A 15,040-nucleotide genomic window follows, 5' to 3' on the forward strand; every position below is an offset into this window, starting at 1 on the left:
GCGGCCAGAACATCCACCAAATAAGCAAGCGACCCGTGTTCGAATCCCTGTTCGGCAAATATTTTCAGCTTTCCCCACTAATTTAAATCTATGCCCACTCGCAGCGAATGTCTAAAATTCCTTTGTATCTTGATTCATTTGAATTGAAAACTTTTCGAGTCCCATCAAATAGGGCGCAAACTTCACCGAAGGCCGTACTGAAGAAGAAATATCACGGTCCTCTCCCCGCCCTCTCCCCCCTCTTAAAAGCACGTTTCAGTAGAAGTGTATATATTTGTTGGTACAATTTCAAAATTTCATAGCGAACTTTAGGAGAATAAAATAGCATGAAACTAAGACTCTCAAAAATGGTAAGGAATTCTATAACGAAAGTCACACTTAAAACCGGACACTTTTCAGTTTCTTGTGTGAGGGCCTACCTTTCAGATGGGTTTACGACTTCCCCGGTACTATTCTAGCCAGGTAATGTTGCACGTACCCAGTTTGACCGTGCATGCCGTCAACAACAAATTTGACACAGTTGATAACACCGCAGGCAGAACCGACAAAAACCTCAGAAAACTGACTTAGGGAAGAGAGAAGTGGGAAGACCTTCCACTGTGAGAAAGAATGACTTCCCCAGAGTATGCGGAAACGATTGAGAAACCGAATTTTTCTACTTACACGCTTACATGGCACTAAGACTGAAAACTCAGGTCTACAGAGTATATGTAAGTGAAATACTGACAATGTTCAGCGCACACGTTGGTTTATTACTGTGTAAATTAAGACTTAGTCAAAGTTTGAGAGTTTGTTACTGTCACGTCCCGGCACATGTTCACTACACCAGCTGGACTCGATGTGACCTGCGTGGCGCAATCAAGACGTTAACAACGAAGTTGGTCTAGTTTGATGTTTCCTTTTGCCGCCTTTATAGCGGAGATGATTGGGAGTAAATCTCCTTGGTTGTATAGTATCAGATTATAGAAGGTTGGTAAATGTGGAGCTGGCAGAAGTGGTTTGCTGAAATAGCAAGTTATTACGCTTTCGTTAATTAGTTCAATGTTTTAGCAAACACGTTTGTTTTCTCAGCTGTCGGACCAAAAACCCTTATCAAAAAGTCGGATGCTCTTAATAATTACGAGAAAAGATCTCCGTCACAGACGAGAGTTTGCACCGTCACTCGGTCTGCTAACTACTGGCCACTTGGCCTAACATATCGGGCTGAAATAATTATTACGAAGAGAGAGAGACACTGAAGGAGCCTAAAAAAGAGAACGAATATTAGTCATAAAACTTTAGGTCCAAATTATATCGACGAAAGAACATACAAATCTTGGGCATATCAAGAAATGGAAATTTACACCAACTGCTATGAATAAACGCAGCTTAAAATTCAATTTGCATGTTAAAAGAATAGAACCAACCAGATCAGCTACAAAGGCTTTGAAATTCAACGAGGCTAGCAGCTAAAATTTAAACAATAAAGAGGGTTGGTGCAGTAAAAGAAGGCCTGAAAGAAGCAGGATTAGCACAGCTTGATGTAATAGACATAAAATTTAAGGCGGAAAATTCAAGGCTAGACAGTTGGACTGGCAGGAAACACCAACAAGACCGGAACAGCTTGGTCTGACAAGTGGGAAAGAGCCCATTGTAAGCAAATTAAAGTAATATCGACACAAAGAGAACCTAAAACAAAACTCTGAAAATTCCTATTGTTGTACATTACGTTTTCCAGCAGCGCTCAAACTTTAGTTCAAATGTTCAAATGTGTGTGAAATCTTATGGGACTTAACTGCTAAGGTCATCAGTCCCTAAGCTTACACACTACTTAACCTAAATTATCCTAAGGACAAACACACACACACCCATGCCCGAAGGAGGACTCGAACCTCCGCCGGGACCAGCCGCAGAGTCCATGACTGCAGCGCCCTAGACCGCTCGGCTAATCCCACGCGGCAAACTTTAGTAACAATAATAAAAAATTCTACCCATTTTGTTGTTACTATTATTGGAATCGTAGAAATCTGTGGCATGTTAAAACTGTGGATGATAACAAGTAAAATGTTTGGCCAGAAAGTGAGCAGTAAGAAGTTATCCCCCACCCCCTCACACCCCCCGCAGCCGAACCCTAGATCCTTTCCTGTCTGTATATATGGGCTAATTAGAACTCCACACTAGCTCTATAAACATCATCACATCATGTATCGTATTTTGTGTACATCCAGTAAAACATAAAGATGTTTACAACGTATAAAGTCAGTGGCAGCCCATAACCAGAATTTCGCAGTTATCTCGCAAATGGCTCGTTTGATGAATCTATGTTTACTGTAAGGTTCCTGCTTCTACTTCCGTATACATTCATCAGTGTCAGTTTCTTCTATTAATAATGACACTTCTGCAAAATGTAGTTCTGCAGTACCAAAATACGCCCACAGGCACAACGGTGGGCTCTTTGATTTGCTTCGGGAGGAGATTAGAGCGGAACTATAACATATAAAATATTACTTCACTTTGTGACATATAGATATGAAGGTTTACTTAACTTTGTACAATCGATTTCAACAGGAATGTTCTGAATGTTTACAACTTTTTCTGAATATTACGTAAAGTATCACTTGATACAGATAATTCTACAAACCTCTTCACTTGAGGAAAAACTAACATACTGTCCACATTAAGTTCTGCCTAAGACATTTAATACACTAGGGGCCATACTGTCGTCTTGATGGTTGACTGAAAACGGGGGCGAGCGTTCCTCTGCTCAGCTGGAAGTAGACGAGCCGTTGTGTTGGCGTGGAGAAGCTCAACGAGGTGTAACTACGCCGGCGTTGCTCATTCGTCGGTGCGGCATGCAGCGACTGTACTCTTCTGTGGTTTCGTTGCGAGGTGCCAATTTTGCATTGGCAGCCACCCTTCGGACGACACCACAGCAGTAAAAAAATGGAACCAAACGAAAATCAATGACTCGATGGGAATGTTCGGAGTGAGCGCCTGCAGCATATGCACTAAGCCGGTCGGTGGCGTCTGCCCAACTCCTTACTGCTTTTTACTATAGCATAACGCAGGTAGAGTGCGCACCACGTAACTTAGCCCATAAGTGCACAGTTGGCGTGGAACTGCAAGGGACAACGGTGGTGGTGGAGACTCCGTGACAGCTGAAACTACTCACAAAAGTGTATCTCGCACAACTTGTAACCTACAGCTAGCGAGTCTACAAACGATCGTATTAACGTGATATTTCAGCACAATACACAATTCAACAAATATAGGCGTTCAGAGTCAATAGTTTCCCTATAGAGTACCGAAAAAGAAGTTGTTGAATAAACAAGGATCAGCTAAAGCAAAACAAGATCAATTTTTCGTTTCCAGAAAGAGACCCCTGAAAAAAAAAAAATAAGGAGAAAAAAATGTGTGTGTGTGTGTGTGTGTGTGTGTGTGTGTGTGTGTGTGTGTAAGAATGCGGTATCAAGATAGGTCAGGCACACGGCTTCATGAGGATACATTAGCCCTGGATGAAGGAGCTATCCTGACATTTGCCCGACATAATTTAGGTAAACCACCGAAAATCTCAATGAGGATATCCGGAGAGAGCAAACTCCATCCCCTCGAATATGACATCAGTGTCTTAACAACTTCACAACCTCATTACATTGTTCTCTATTGTACAATATTCTTTGATATAAACACAGCTTTACTCTTCATCGCTGCACATATAGAGGACAGACACCCTCTGTTGACTCTGGAACCGTGAACTTGCTACATTGCCCCCTGCACAAACTCCAGTCTGTTCAGAAAACTAAAATTATGTGTCAGTGCACTGACATCTTTTTCAGCAATATTAACTCAAATATAAATTTTCTTCTCCTTATTCAGCGTCTTTCCAAAGTAGTGAAGCCAGAGGAAGTACTTCCACGAGGGCGTGCCGAAATCAATGCCTTCCGTTCTCTTTCATTCACCGTACAATTACGAAGGACGGCTGAAAATTAATATCTCCGATTTTTTATCTGAATACTCTTAATGCTTTTTAAATAAAGCAAACGTTATGAACATTCTACATCTTTATTATTCATGTCTACACTTTTGCAGCCCTCTGCCCCTAGAGGGCTTCGAACTGTAGCGTGTCATGTGAGTGTGTGCAACGCAACTATGTCGGTGCGGCAGGAACAGAGTGTTATAATCGAGTTCCGAATTTGAAGAGTTCGTCCACACTTGGAGCAACCTCTCCCTCTTCAAGGCAATACCAGACCATACACGAGCACTGCGACATTTGTATCAATCCGATGCCTTAGGCTCATTGCCATCGATCACCCTCCATACAGTCCTTACTTCGCCCCATCTCATTTTCATCTGTTTGCAAAACTTAAAGAACACCATCGAGGACTTCGCTTTCACAGTGATGAAACCGTCCAAGCAGAGGTGAGTTGTGACTCTGACAATAAGGTCAGACATTTTAAAGTGATGTCATCAACAAAGCGGTCTCTCGTTCGGAGAAATGTGTTCGTCGTCAGGGTGACTGAGTTGAGGAATAAATATGTAGACATGAAAAATAAAGATGTAGAATGTTAATAACTTTTGTGTTATTTAAAAAACTTTAAGAGTGTTTACATAGAACATTTGAAGACTTTACTTTTCAGCACGCTATGGCAGCTCTGTTTCACACTCCTTCTTTATTCTCGTTATTGACGATTGGAATAGCTAGCGGTTCTTGCAGCCCCGTCAGTCACAGTTTTTAATGAGATATTTGCCTCCTCGTTTGCCTGTTACGAAAAAATTTAATGGCACAGCATATACTCAAACGTACTCGATTATAAAGAACTTACTTGGCATCTGTGGTACGCGAAAAGTGCGGTGCTGTGTTGTATACTGCATAGATAGCAACGAGAACGTTCCCAGTGCTCAGCTGTGCAGGCGACATCTAAGGTGGCCGCTCTTCAGAACGCGGAGATGAAATCGCCCATCGCTCGGCAGTATACGTTAACGGCAGAATTACACTACTTCTGTTTATGGCCAGAGACTATTAAACATTACTGGTGTACTACTCGTATCTTTGAGTAGATGCAATAGACACCGCTGATTTTGACTTACACTGCTATTCTGTATTATGACTTGTAGTATGCCGTTTCGTGGCGACGGATCATTGGAGAAGATTTATCACAAACACATCTCTCTTGTCATTCAATGTCAGTTAATGACGCATCAACGATTTAAGTCTTCGAGAGAAAGAATGAGAATCAAGGCAACAGCAGAAAATATCGCAACACAGGACTAGCGCAATGAACAAGGTGGTGGATTGCGCAGTGAAGAGATGTAGGTTCGTGTCCTGCTCGATGGTAATACTTTTTTTCCATCTTAGCGGTATTAACGCTCTCTGGGACTTTCTTGTGCATGTAATACTAGTACGTTCCTCAGTATTCGATGCTATTTATATTTCCGTATGATTACAAAACGAAGGATGAAATAAATATGTGTCTGTTTATTTCCAAATATGTGATGTTTTCCAAGTGTGTGGCTAAGCGGAAACCTAAGAGGACAGCTTAAATTGCTGCGAGTGAATAGAAGATCAATAACATGTACATACTTCCTTGTCGCTAATATTTCGCTCTTTATTTTCGGATATGTAGCGATTTCCGAAAGTGCGGTTGGGCAGGAATCCAAGCGAACAGCATTGCTGCAGGTGAAATAAGCAGCAATAAATTTCATCTTGTTCCATGTCACAAATGTTTCGCTGTTTACAAAGAAGTATATACTCTGATGAGCCAAAACATTATGACCACCTGCTTGATAGCTTGTCTGTTCGTCTCTGGAACGAAATGCATCACTGATTCTGTGTATGAGGGATCCGACAGTTTCTTGGTAGGTTTGTGGAGATATAAAGGGGCCGCTGATTTGCGTTCGCGGTGATGGCGCCCGATAGGGACCCGCATGAGTTTCATAGAATTTACATTAGGCGAATTTGGTCGCCGAGAGTTCACTACAATGCTCATCAAACCACTGTAACACGGTTCTGGCTCCGAGACTCAGACAATTACAACACTGAAAGCTGGCATGGCTGTTGCGATAAAGCATGAAGGGATGCATGTGGTTCGCAGCTGTCAGCATGTCTTCAATTACTGCCACAGGTCCCATGCAAGAGTAGGAAAATATCTCTCACAACATAATGCTGCTCTCACCAGCCTGCGTCCGTGGCGCTCTGCACGATTCGAGCCTTCGTTCACCTCGATGACGGCTATTTTGGAGACGACTATCGACCTAGTGTAGCAAAAATGTGATTCACCCGAGGAGCCGACACGTTTCCATTGATCAGCGGTCGATTGACGATGGTTCTGTGCGTACTGCAATCGTAATTGACGATATCGTTGGGTCAGCATGAGAACACGTAGGAGTGGTCTGGTGGTTTGCTGCGGAGCTCCATGTTGAACAATGTACGATGGATTGTGTACTCCGAAATGCTTGTGCATGCACCAGCGTTGTGCTCTTTCGGCAGAGATCCCACAAATCACCACCTGTCCCACTTTACACAGCAGACAAGCCTCCGAACCTGACGCTCTTGAAGGGTCGTGGATGTCCAATCATTCAGCGCCTAGGGGCATTTGACTGTCCTGCCTCTTCCTGTAGATGCTCACGACGGTAGCACATGAACATTCGACCAGTTTCGCCGTTTTCGAGATACTCGTTCATGGGATCTGCATAATAATAATCTCCCCTTTGTCAGAGTCACTTTTCTCAATGGATTTCCCACTTTGCAGCCCGTACCTCCGATATGGTGATCCCCCGTCCGTGTCTGCTTCGCTTACATACTTTTGATATCGTGTCACGTGCCTGCAACGCCCCAACGTCGCGGCGGGCAGTAGTCATAGTGTTTTGGCTTATCAGTGTAATCAGTATCGATGGCTGCTTGTTTATTTCCTAGTGTATGCAAAGATCATGAAGAGACAGGTACTTCACATGTTACAACCAGTGGCACTTCCGGCTAGCATATTTTTGCTGCTAACGTCATGTGCGTTTGGCAAGAGAATGCGCTTGTCCGCCTGTGCGGGCGCTGCAGCAGTGGTGAGTGGTGTGTTGCCTATGTCCGCAGGGGTCGGCGCCCGGTGCGCCAGACGTGCTGCCCGCCGGCCGGCCGGACGGAGGCGTAGTGCCGCGCTGGGCCGAGCCGCCGGGACGCCGGAAACAGTCGGTCGCCACCATGACCTACAGCGGACTCGCCTACGTCATCTCGGTGAGTACACCGGCGCAGCTCTAGGCAGCGCCCGCCGAGGAGCTGCTTTCGCTACCGATACCTTTTCCATTCGTTTATTTGACAGTCCTGATACTGATAATAACAATGTCTGCATGCACATACTTTCTTATAACCCGCCAGGGTAGCTGAGCGCGCTAACACGCTGCTTCCTGGACTCAGGGAGGCGCGCCGGCCCCGGATCGAATCCGCCCGGCGGATTAACGACGAGGTCCGGTGTGCCGGCCAGCCTGTATGTGGTTTTTAGGTGGTTCTCCAAATCCCGCTAGGTGAATACCGGGCTGGTCCCCATGTTCCGCCTCAGTTACAAGCGTCGCAGACATTTGAAACACGTCCGCACTATTTCACGATTTACACTAGACGCAGACAGTTGGGGTACACTGATTCCATCCTTGGGGATACGGGGTGGCGGCAGGAAGGGCATCCGGCCATCCCTAACACTACCAAATCCGTTGTAACCACGCCGACCCTGCGATCGCTGCGGGACTATGGCGTAAGCGAAAGAAGATACTTTCTTATCTAAGAAACAGAAAGTAGAAAGCTACCATAGGCTATTCGAGTAATACAAAGAGAGAAAACACATAATTTGGGTGCGGATAAATTACAGTGGGTTTGCACAGACTTCGGTTATGAACCCACTATCGTTCTTGCTTTACGTTAATGATCTATCATTTAATTTGATCCATGCGCAGAATTAGTCATGTTTGGAGATGATACGAACATTGTCCTGAAGACGAGGAACGAAACATCAGCCGAGAAAAGAGTAAGTAATGTTTTTGAAAAAAGATACTTGGCTGGTTTTCCACAAATGGACTAGCTTTAAACTTCGAAAAAACACAGCTCATACAGCTTTAGGCCAGCCGCGGTGGTCGTGCGGTTCTAGGCGCTCCAGTCCGGAACCGCGCTGCTGCTACGGTCGCAGGTTCGAATCCTGCCTCGGGCATGGATGTGTGTGATGTCCTTAGGTTAGTTAGGTTTAATTAGTTCTAAGTTCTAGGGGACTGATGACCACAGCAGTTGAGTTCCATAGTGCTCAGAGCCATTTGAACCATTTCATACAGCTTTACGTTGTCAAAAATATGCAGCCCCCCACTAACCAAATGTACCAATAAGTAGAACTAATTCTTAGGTGTGCATATTGATGCACACTTAAACTTGAGAACCTATATTGTAGACCTGTTAACATGTTTAGGTTCGGCTACTTTTGCTACAAAAAGAAGTGTCAACTTTGAGCGCATAAAACTCAGCAAGTTAACTTATTCAGCTCATTGTCATCCGCTGATGTCTTATGAGATAATAATCTGCAGTGTGAGACCTTAACTTTTCCTGGCGAATTGAATGTTCAAATAACTTACGGGTTTGCTGCCGGGTGACGTCGTCGAGCACCGCTGATATTTCGACAGGAGCACACCCTGCCATTCTCAAGGCACAACTGCAAGGAGGAAGCAATTTGCAAGGGAATTTAATACCTCGGTTCACAGAGGAGAAACAAGGAAGATACCAAACACAGAACAAGTAACCGCAGAGTCAACACACAACCAAAGATAACCAGCATCAGAAGTATCGATAGTGACTTTTAATCAACAAGTGGGTAGCACTAATTCTGTCCCTCTGTTTTTTGATGAAGGACAGTCCAGAAGGAAGACTGATGGGACATTCTGTTTATAGGAAGCCTACTCACACTGACATGTATCTGCGAGCTGATAGTTGTCACTATCCAGCTCAGCGTGAAGGAGCATTTCGTACCTTGGTTCACAGCGCCCACGTTGTCTCAGACCCTGAAACTTTGGCAGCTGAGCTATCACATCTCGAAGTCACCTCTCGTCGGAATGGTTATAGTGAGAGGCAGATCAAGGGTGCGTTGTGCTATCAGCCTTCTGTGCAGCGGGTGCGTGACGATAGCAACGAAGTGGCACCTAAGTCTACGGCCTTTTTGCCTTACGCAGGAAGTATTTCCAACAGGATTGGCCATATTTTGCGGAAATATGATGTGAAATGTGTTTTTAGACCACCTTCTAAAATTAAGGCCCTTTTGGCGTCCGTAAAAGATGATCTTGGTTTGCGTATGCCTGGTGTTTATCGTATTCCTTACAGTTGTGGCATGTCATATATTCGTCAGACAATCAGGACTGTGGAAGATCGGTGTATTGAACATAAGCGTCACACACGCTTACAACAGCCGACCAAATCCGCTATTGCAGAACATTGCCTTGTCACCGGTCATCCTATGGAATACAACAACGCGGAGATTCTGGCTTGCACGTCCAGCTATTGGGATAGTGTTATTAAGGAAGCTGTTGAAATCAAACTATCAAGCAACTTTATAAACAGAGTGGTGGATTTTGTTTAAATGCTACTTGGAATCCGGCTCTGTCTCTCATAAAAGAACAGAGGGATAGAATTAGTGCTGCCTCACCTGTTGATTAATAGTCACTATCGATATTTCTGATGTTGGTTATCTTTGGTTGTGTGTTGACTCTGCGGTTACTTGTTCTGTGTTTGGTATCTTCCTTGTTCCTCCTCTGTAAACTGAGGTAATAAATTCCCTTGCACACTGCATCCTCCTTGAAGTTGTGCCTTGAGAATGGCACGGTGTGCTCCTGTCGAAATATCGGTGGTGGTCGACGACGTCACCCGGCAACAAACCCGTAAGTTATTTGAATAATCTGCAGTAATTACTCACTTAGTCAAAAAGTATATATTCCACAAAAGAAAGTCAGTAGAATTATGTGTGCAATCCACACATGCACGCATCTCTTTAAGTAGCTGGGACTATTAACCAAATCCGTAAGTCCATTTATTCACTTATGAAATTTGTTATCAATAATTCATCTGAGTTTGATAGTAAAACGTAAACACCACTGACCAATCAGGCCTTCGGCTTCTTACAACAGCCGCGTTCAAGACAGTATGAAGAGCGATCAATGATCGTAAAACATGTGATCAGCATGTTGTCGATCCTTCCAGCCCTTATTAGCCAGAAGATGAATCCTGAAAATAGCGCTGGTGTTTACTCGACAAGCTCCTCATTTGGTCTCTCAATGCCTGAATGTACCCTGTATTAGACCTCTTACCTCAGAAAAAAATCCGAAGAGATTCTAGGAATATATGAGAGGCAGTCAAATGAAAAGCGAACACCCGCCACAACGATACCATGGAATGGTTCCATTAGGATAATTCCGTCCGGCATTTCTGGTCCTTTTGATTTTATGGCACATTGCAGTTTCTGCAAAGTGTCTTCATAGCACTTCGTATTGATTGTGGTTCTACGCTCGGGGAATTCGATAAGCATAGGAGGCATCAAATAATCGAAAATAACAGAAATAAACTTTTTTTTAAATATGTTAGTAAATTTAGAAGGTTTATAGGCAGACACTGGAACACCAAGAACAGAAGAAAGGAAAAAACGACAAGGGCCGAAGATGAAGCAGTACTGAATAATATGAAGAAACCAAGAAACAACATTAATTGAAGTTGTTACATGATTCTAGCAAGTCAACGCGAAGATTTAAAAAAATCTGCATACTATGACTAAGGCATTTCCGATAACACAAGATCAGGTTACCGTGACGATAAAGTGCCGGAAGAAGCAGGAAATAGATCAAACCTGTAGGAAGTGTGGAGATCAGAGTAGACGATATAGTATATTGCTTCTGAGAGTAAAATCTGCCCACACGGAATATTTGTAAAGAAATGAGGAGGGCAACGGGATAATCCAACAAAGTTGGAACAGATCTATCAGTTAAAGAAATACTACATATATGTTCCTCTCGTTTTTGTAGAGAAGAAAAAAATGCAAAACGTACTGGAATCACAGCATAATAATCGACAAAACAATCCATTGTAATGACCTTGTATAACAGTGATCAATAAGGCTGAGCAAGTCAAGTTCTTCATACACATCGCTGTACCTAACACACGCAAGTTTCACACCTGCGATGAGAAGACGACCCGACCAAATCAGGAACTTGCAGATGAGAGAAATTCCGTGCGGAACGCCATGGGGTGTTCCGTGAGTTACACCATAACGAGATGCGAGTACATAGGTGAGATGCAGCAGCCAGGGGCAAGGAACTTTTGGGACCACAAGCCAGAAAAATTTGTCGGAAATGATCATGAAAAATTACTGTTGAACTTTTGACTTCAAAATGATCGAATACTAGGACACAGTAGTCTACGCCAGGCGTCACAACTGTGGAGAAATAGGAAGTGTATATCATCGATAGTGTCAGCCCACGTGGTAGCAGAACTGACGAGAAGCAAACTGAAAAATTTGTCGGATGCGTGAACTTGAAAATCGAACTACAGGACTATGGTGTAAACCACTGAAAGTGCTCCCGGAAGTTCTCAGCACACTGGGAATGGTGCAAAGAGAACCACTTGAGAACCACTGGCGTTGATATAATATGCTTAGCTACTTTACTGAGACCTATACCAATTCTCCGTCGACATAACACGGAGTCCGAGACGCTTGGGAAGTGCCCGCCTAATGATACAATACGAAATTTAGCGTAGTGAACTCATTTTCTGTGTTTACTGTTATGATAATAATAACAGCTGTAACAATGACGCAGAAATCAAGACTTCCTAAAGACAGAGAGAGGCGTCACGAAAGATCTAAGAATTCTCCACGCTCAGGGTCTTTTCACATGAAAACTCTGTTCTATGAAGCAATATTACCGCGGACTGAAACTGAAAATGTGCGCAGCAGTAAACGTACCTTCTACGCTTAGGATAGGTGCAGACTGTTAAATGGCTGGCTACATCCTCAATATATACTCATGTAGCGAAGTGTTTAATAGAGTTCGCGATCTCGCAACTCATCCCAACGGTACCTAGATTATAAGTGCTGTTAACGTGTGGTGACAGAATAATACGCAAATTTCGAAGGCCTGAGAAAACGTGTCTGTGCAGAAATGCTTATTCTCACACTACGAAATTTTTCAGAAGAAAATTTGCAAAACTTTCACTGCTTTTGAAACCTAATTTTTAACTTTATTACCGCCCAAGTATCTTCTTTGTGCGTCAACTGTTGCAGAAGTTTAACAACTGATCTTAAAAGCCTGCAGTAATGCGACCACTTATTAGCTCAAAGGCGCATAATTTCATAATTTCACTTTTAATAGTGCAGCGGCAGTTTTCGTCATCGTTTGAATTAAACTTTCTCAGCTAAGCTCAGGACGCGGTTTAGCTGCCACTTCCAGCAATACTTATGCACTAAATTCTTTAAATGTGTTACCTACACCGCGTTTCAGTCAACGATCAATATTTAGAACAAAGAATACATTTCCTGAACTGTAAAGTCCAACATAGTCAACTGTAATCAAATCACAATCACTCTACACATCAGGCACTTGTTCTGCAACAAAAAAAACGTTAAATCATCAACTAGAAATGAAAGCTGAAACTCTATTCATGGGCCACGTAAAAACTATGGATCCACATAGCCTAATACATCATATTCACGCGTTCTTGAAGAATACGATTGCTAGGCGCAACTGGCGCAAATAAACAGAAAAGACCTTACGAATTAAGATCGTCAAATTTACATGACTGCGATTCAATCAGCGAAGTCACAAGTACATGGGGTTTTAAGGAAGAAGAGGAGAAGAACCAATCAACAGATGAAATAATTGTTGATTTTGCGTTGTCCCAAGCGTCCCATTATTGGAAAAGGGAGTGGGATACTGGAACGTACCTTCATTGTATTCGGTAGTAATAATAGCTATAGCCGCGAAACGTAGCTAACACTGAAGTATAACTTTAATGGCGATAACTGATACTGCAAAATTATCGTATATCCAATATTTACCTCACAATTGCACTCTCCCTCTTCGCTGCTTCATGCTGATAAATTCATAGTCCCAAGCGTAAAAAAAATAATTTATGGGAACACCAACAGATTCCCGTAAATAGGCCTCTAGAGTGACATTAAAAATGATCTACTTCTGGGATATTTATTATTTATCACTTAGTTAACTGGCTTATTTTATAAAATATTTACCTATTGTGCAACTGAGTAGCGTAAAATGTTCTAAGCAATAACAGCAACCATGTCCTATTATAAGTATTGCAGTTTTTCCCTTGTGATTAGCCCTACTAAACGTGTTTTAAATTTTTGTAATTGCACTCTGGTTGCACCAATACATTCAATTGAAGTAACAGGTTGCCTTCCCACTGAAGGCATCAATCTATCTTTTCCACATACCAATGATTAATTTAGAACACAAAATTCAGTGTTGTTAACGAAAACATTCTAAAGTACTTAAACCAAAATAACATCGAGCGCACACACACACACACACACACACACACACACACACACACACACACACACAAACTCTACTACACGTAGTTCGGTGGAGTGCGTTCAAACTCTTGACGTGGTAATTAAAAATGTTCGTTGGGCACTGATCGCAGCGTTGCTCAGTGTTAAACTCTGAGACAAAAAAAAAAAAAAAATGTGGGTGGAAATCGATAGATGTCATGTACATGTACAGACAAACAAATGTTTACAATTTCAGAAAAATTTGATGATCTATTCAAGAGAGAGAGCTTCACAAATTGAACACGTCAATAACGCCTTGGTCCACCTCTGGCCCTTATGCAAGCAGCTATTCGGCTTCGCATTAATTGATAGAGTTCTTGGATGTCCTCCAGGGGAATACTTGTATCGTGCGAAATTTTGTCAAATTGGCCCGTTAGATCGTCAAAATTTCGAGTTCGTTGGAGGGCCCTGCCCATAATGCTCCAAATGTTCTCAATTGGGGAGAGATCCGGGGACTCTGCTGGCCAAGGCAGGGTAGGCAAGCACGGAGACAGGCAGTGGACATAATATTACTGAAACGTAAGCCCAGGATGACTTGTCATAAAGGACAACAAAACGAGGCGTAGATCATCGTCGATGTACTGTTGTGCTGTAAGGCTGCCCCGGATGACAACCAAAGGCGTGCTGTTATGAACATAAATGACACCCTAGACCATCCATCAATCCTGGTTTCCGCGCCGTATGGGGATAGTCAGGTTGGTATTCCCCCGCTCCACTGCGTCTCCAGACACGCCAGCGTTGGTCATCGGGGATCACATTCAGTTCGAAGCGGAACTCATCGCTAAAGGCAATTCTAGTCCAGTCAACGAGTTTCCACGACGAAGACGTGTGCGGAGACGACCGTGACGGCAGCAGGGTAATAACCTGACTGTCGCACGCTATACGATCCGACAACCAGCGGTGATGGTCTGGGGTGCCATTTCGTTTCATAGCAGGGTCCTCTGACGATCTGATGCCCCAGTTGGACATAATTTGGCACAATCTCCCTCAGGAGGACGACGAACAACACTATCAACAACCTGAAGCCCGAATAACTGCCTGCATGAGGGCCAGAGATGGACCAACGCGTTATTGACTTGATCAGTTTCTCAAACACTCTCTCTCTCTCTTCAATAAATCATCCATTTTTTCAGAAATTGAAATTATTTGTTTCTCTGTACATGTACATCGAATCTATCTATTTCCGTCCCATTCGGATAATTCCTTCTTGGCGCATCGTTTTTTACAGAGTATGAACGAACGCTAACTGGCTTCCTTCAGTTCAGGCAACTTCTTATGTTATGGTAGCTTGTGACGTCATTCTTATGTAGTCAAGCAAACCGTACTTAAGAATTACGTTAGTCTGCGTGGCTGTCTGGCTTTCTGTTGGGCCGAGCTGGCCGAGGTAGCAGCGAGTTATGCGTTCCGTGAGCTACACCATAACGGGATGCGAGTACATAGGTGAGATGCAGCAGCTGAAGGGCTGGCAATTGCCTGGAAGGATCCTGCTGACC

General features: G+C 43.3%; 1 protein-coding gene across 1 annotated transcript in view; it reads left to right on the top strand.

Annotated features, from left to right (window-relative positions):
• The window catches only part of LOC124775577 (inactive rhomboid protein 1), a 293,959-nt gene that overhangs the window by 115,128 nt on the left and 163,791 nt on the right, over positions 1–15,040 (top strand). Inside the window, exon 3 of the mRNA XM_047250407.1 lies at positions 7,061–7,201. Within this exon, the coding sequence (XP_047106363.1) occupies positions 7,061–7,201 (141 nt within the window). The remainder of the gene's footprint in view (positions 1–7,060; positions 7,202–15,040) is intronic.

This window comes from Schistocerca piceifrons, chromosome 2, assembly GCF_021461385.2.
Source record: "Schistocerca piceifrons isolate TAMUIC-IGC-003096 chromosome 2, iqSchPice1.1, whole genome shotgun sequence".
Lineage (NCBI taxonomy): Eukaryota > Metazoa > Arthropoda > Insecta > Orthoptera > Acrididae > Schistocerca > Schistocerca piceifrons.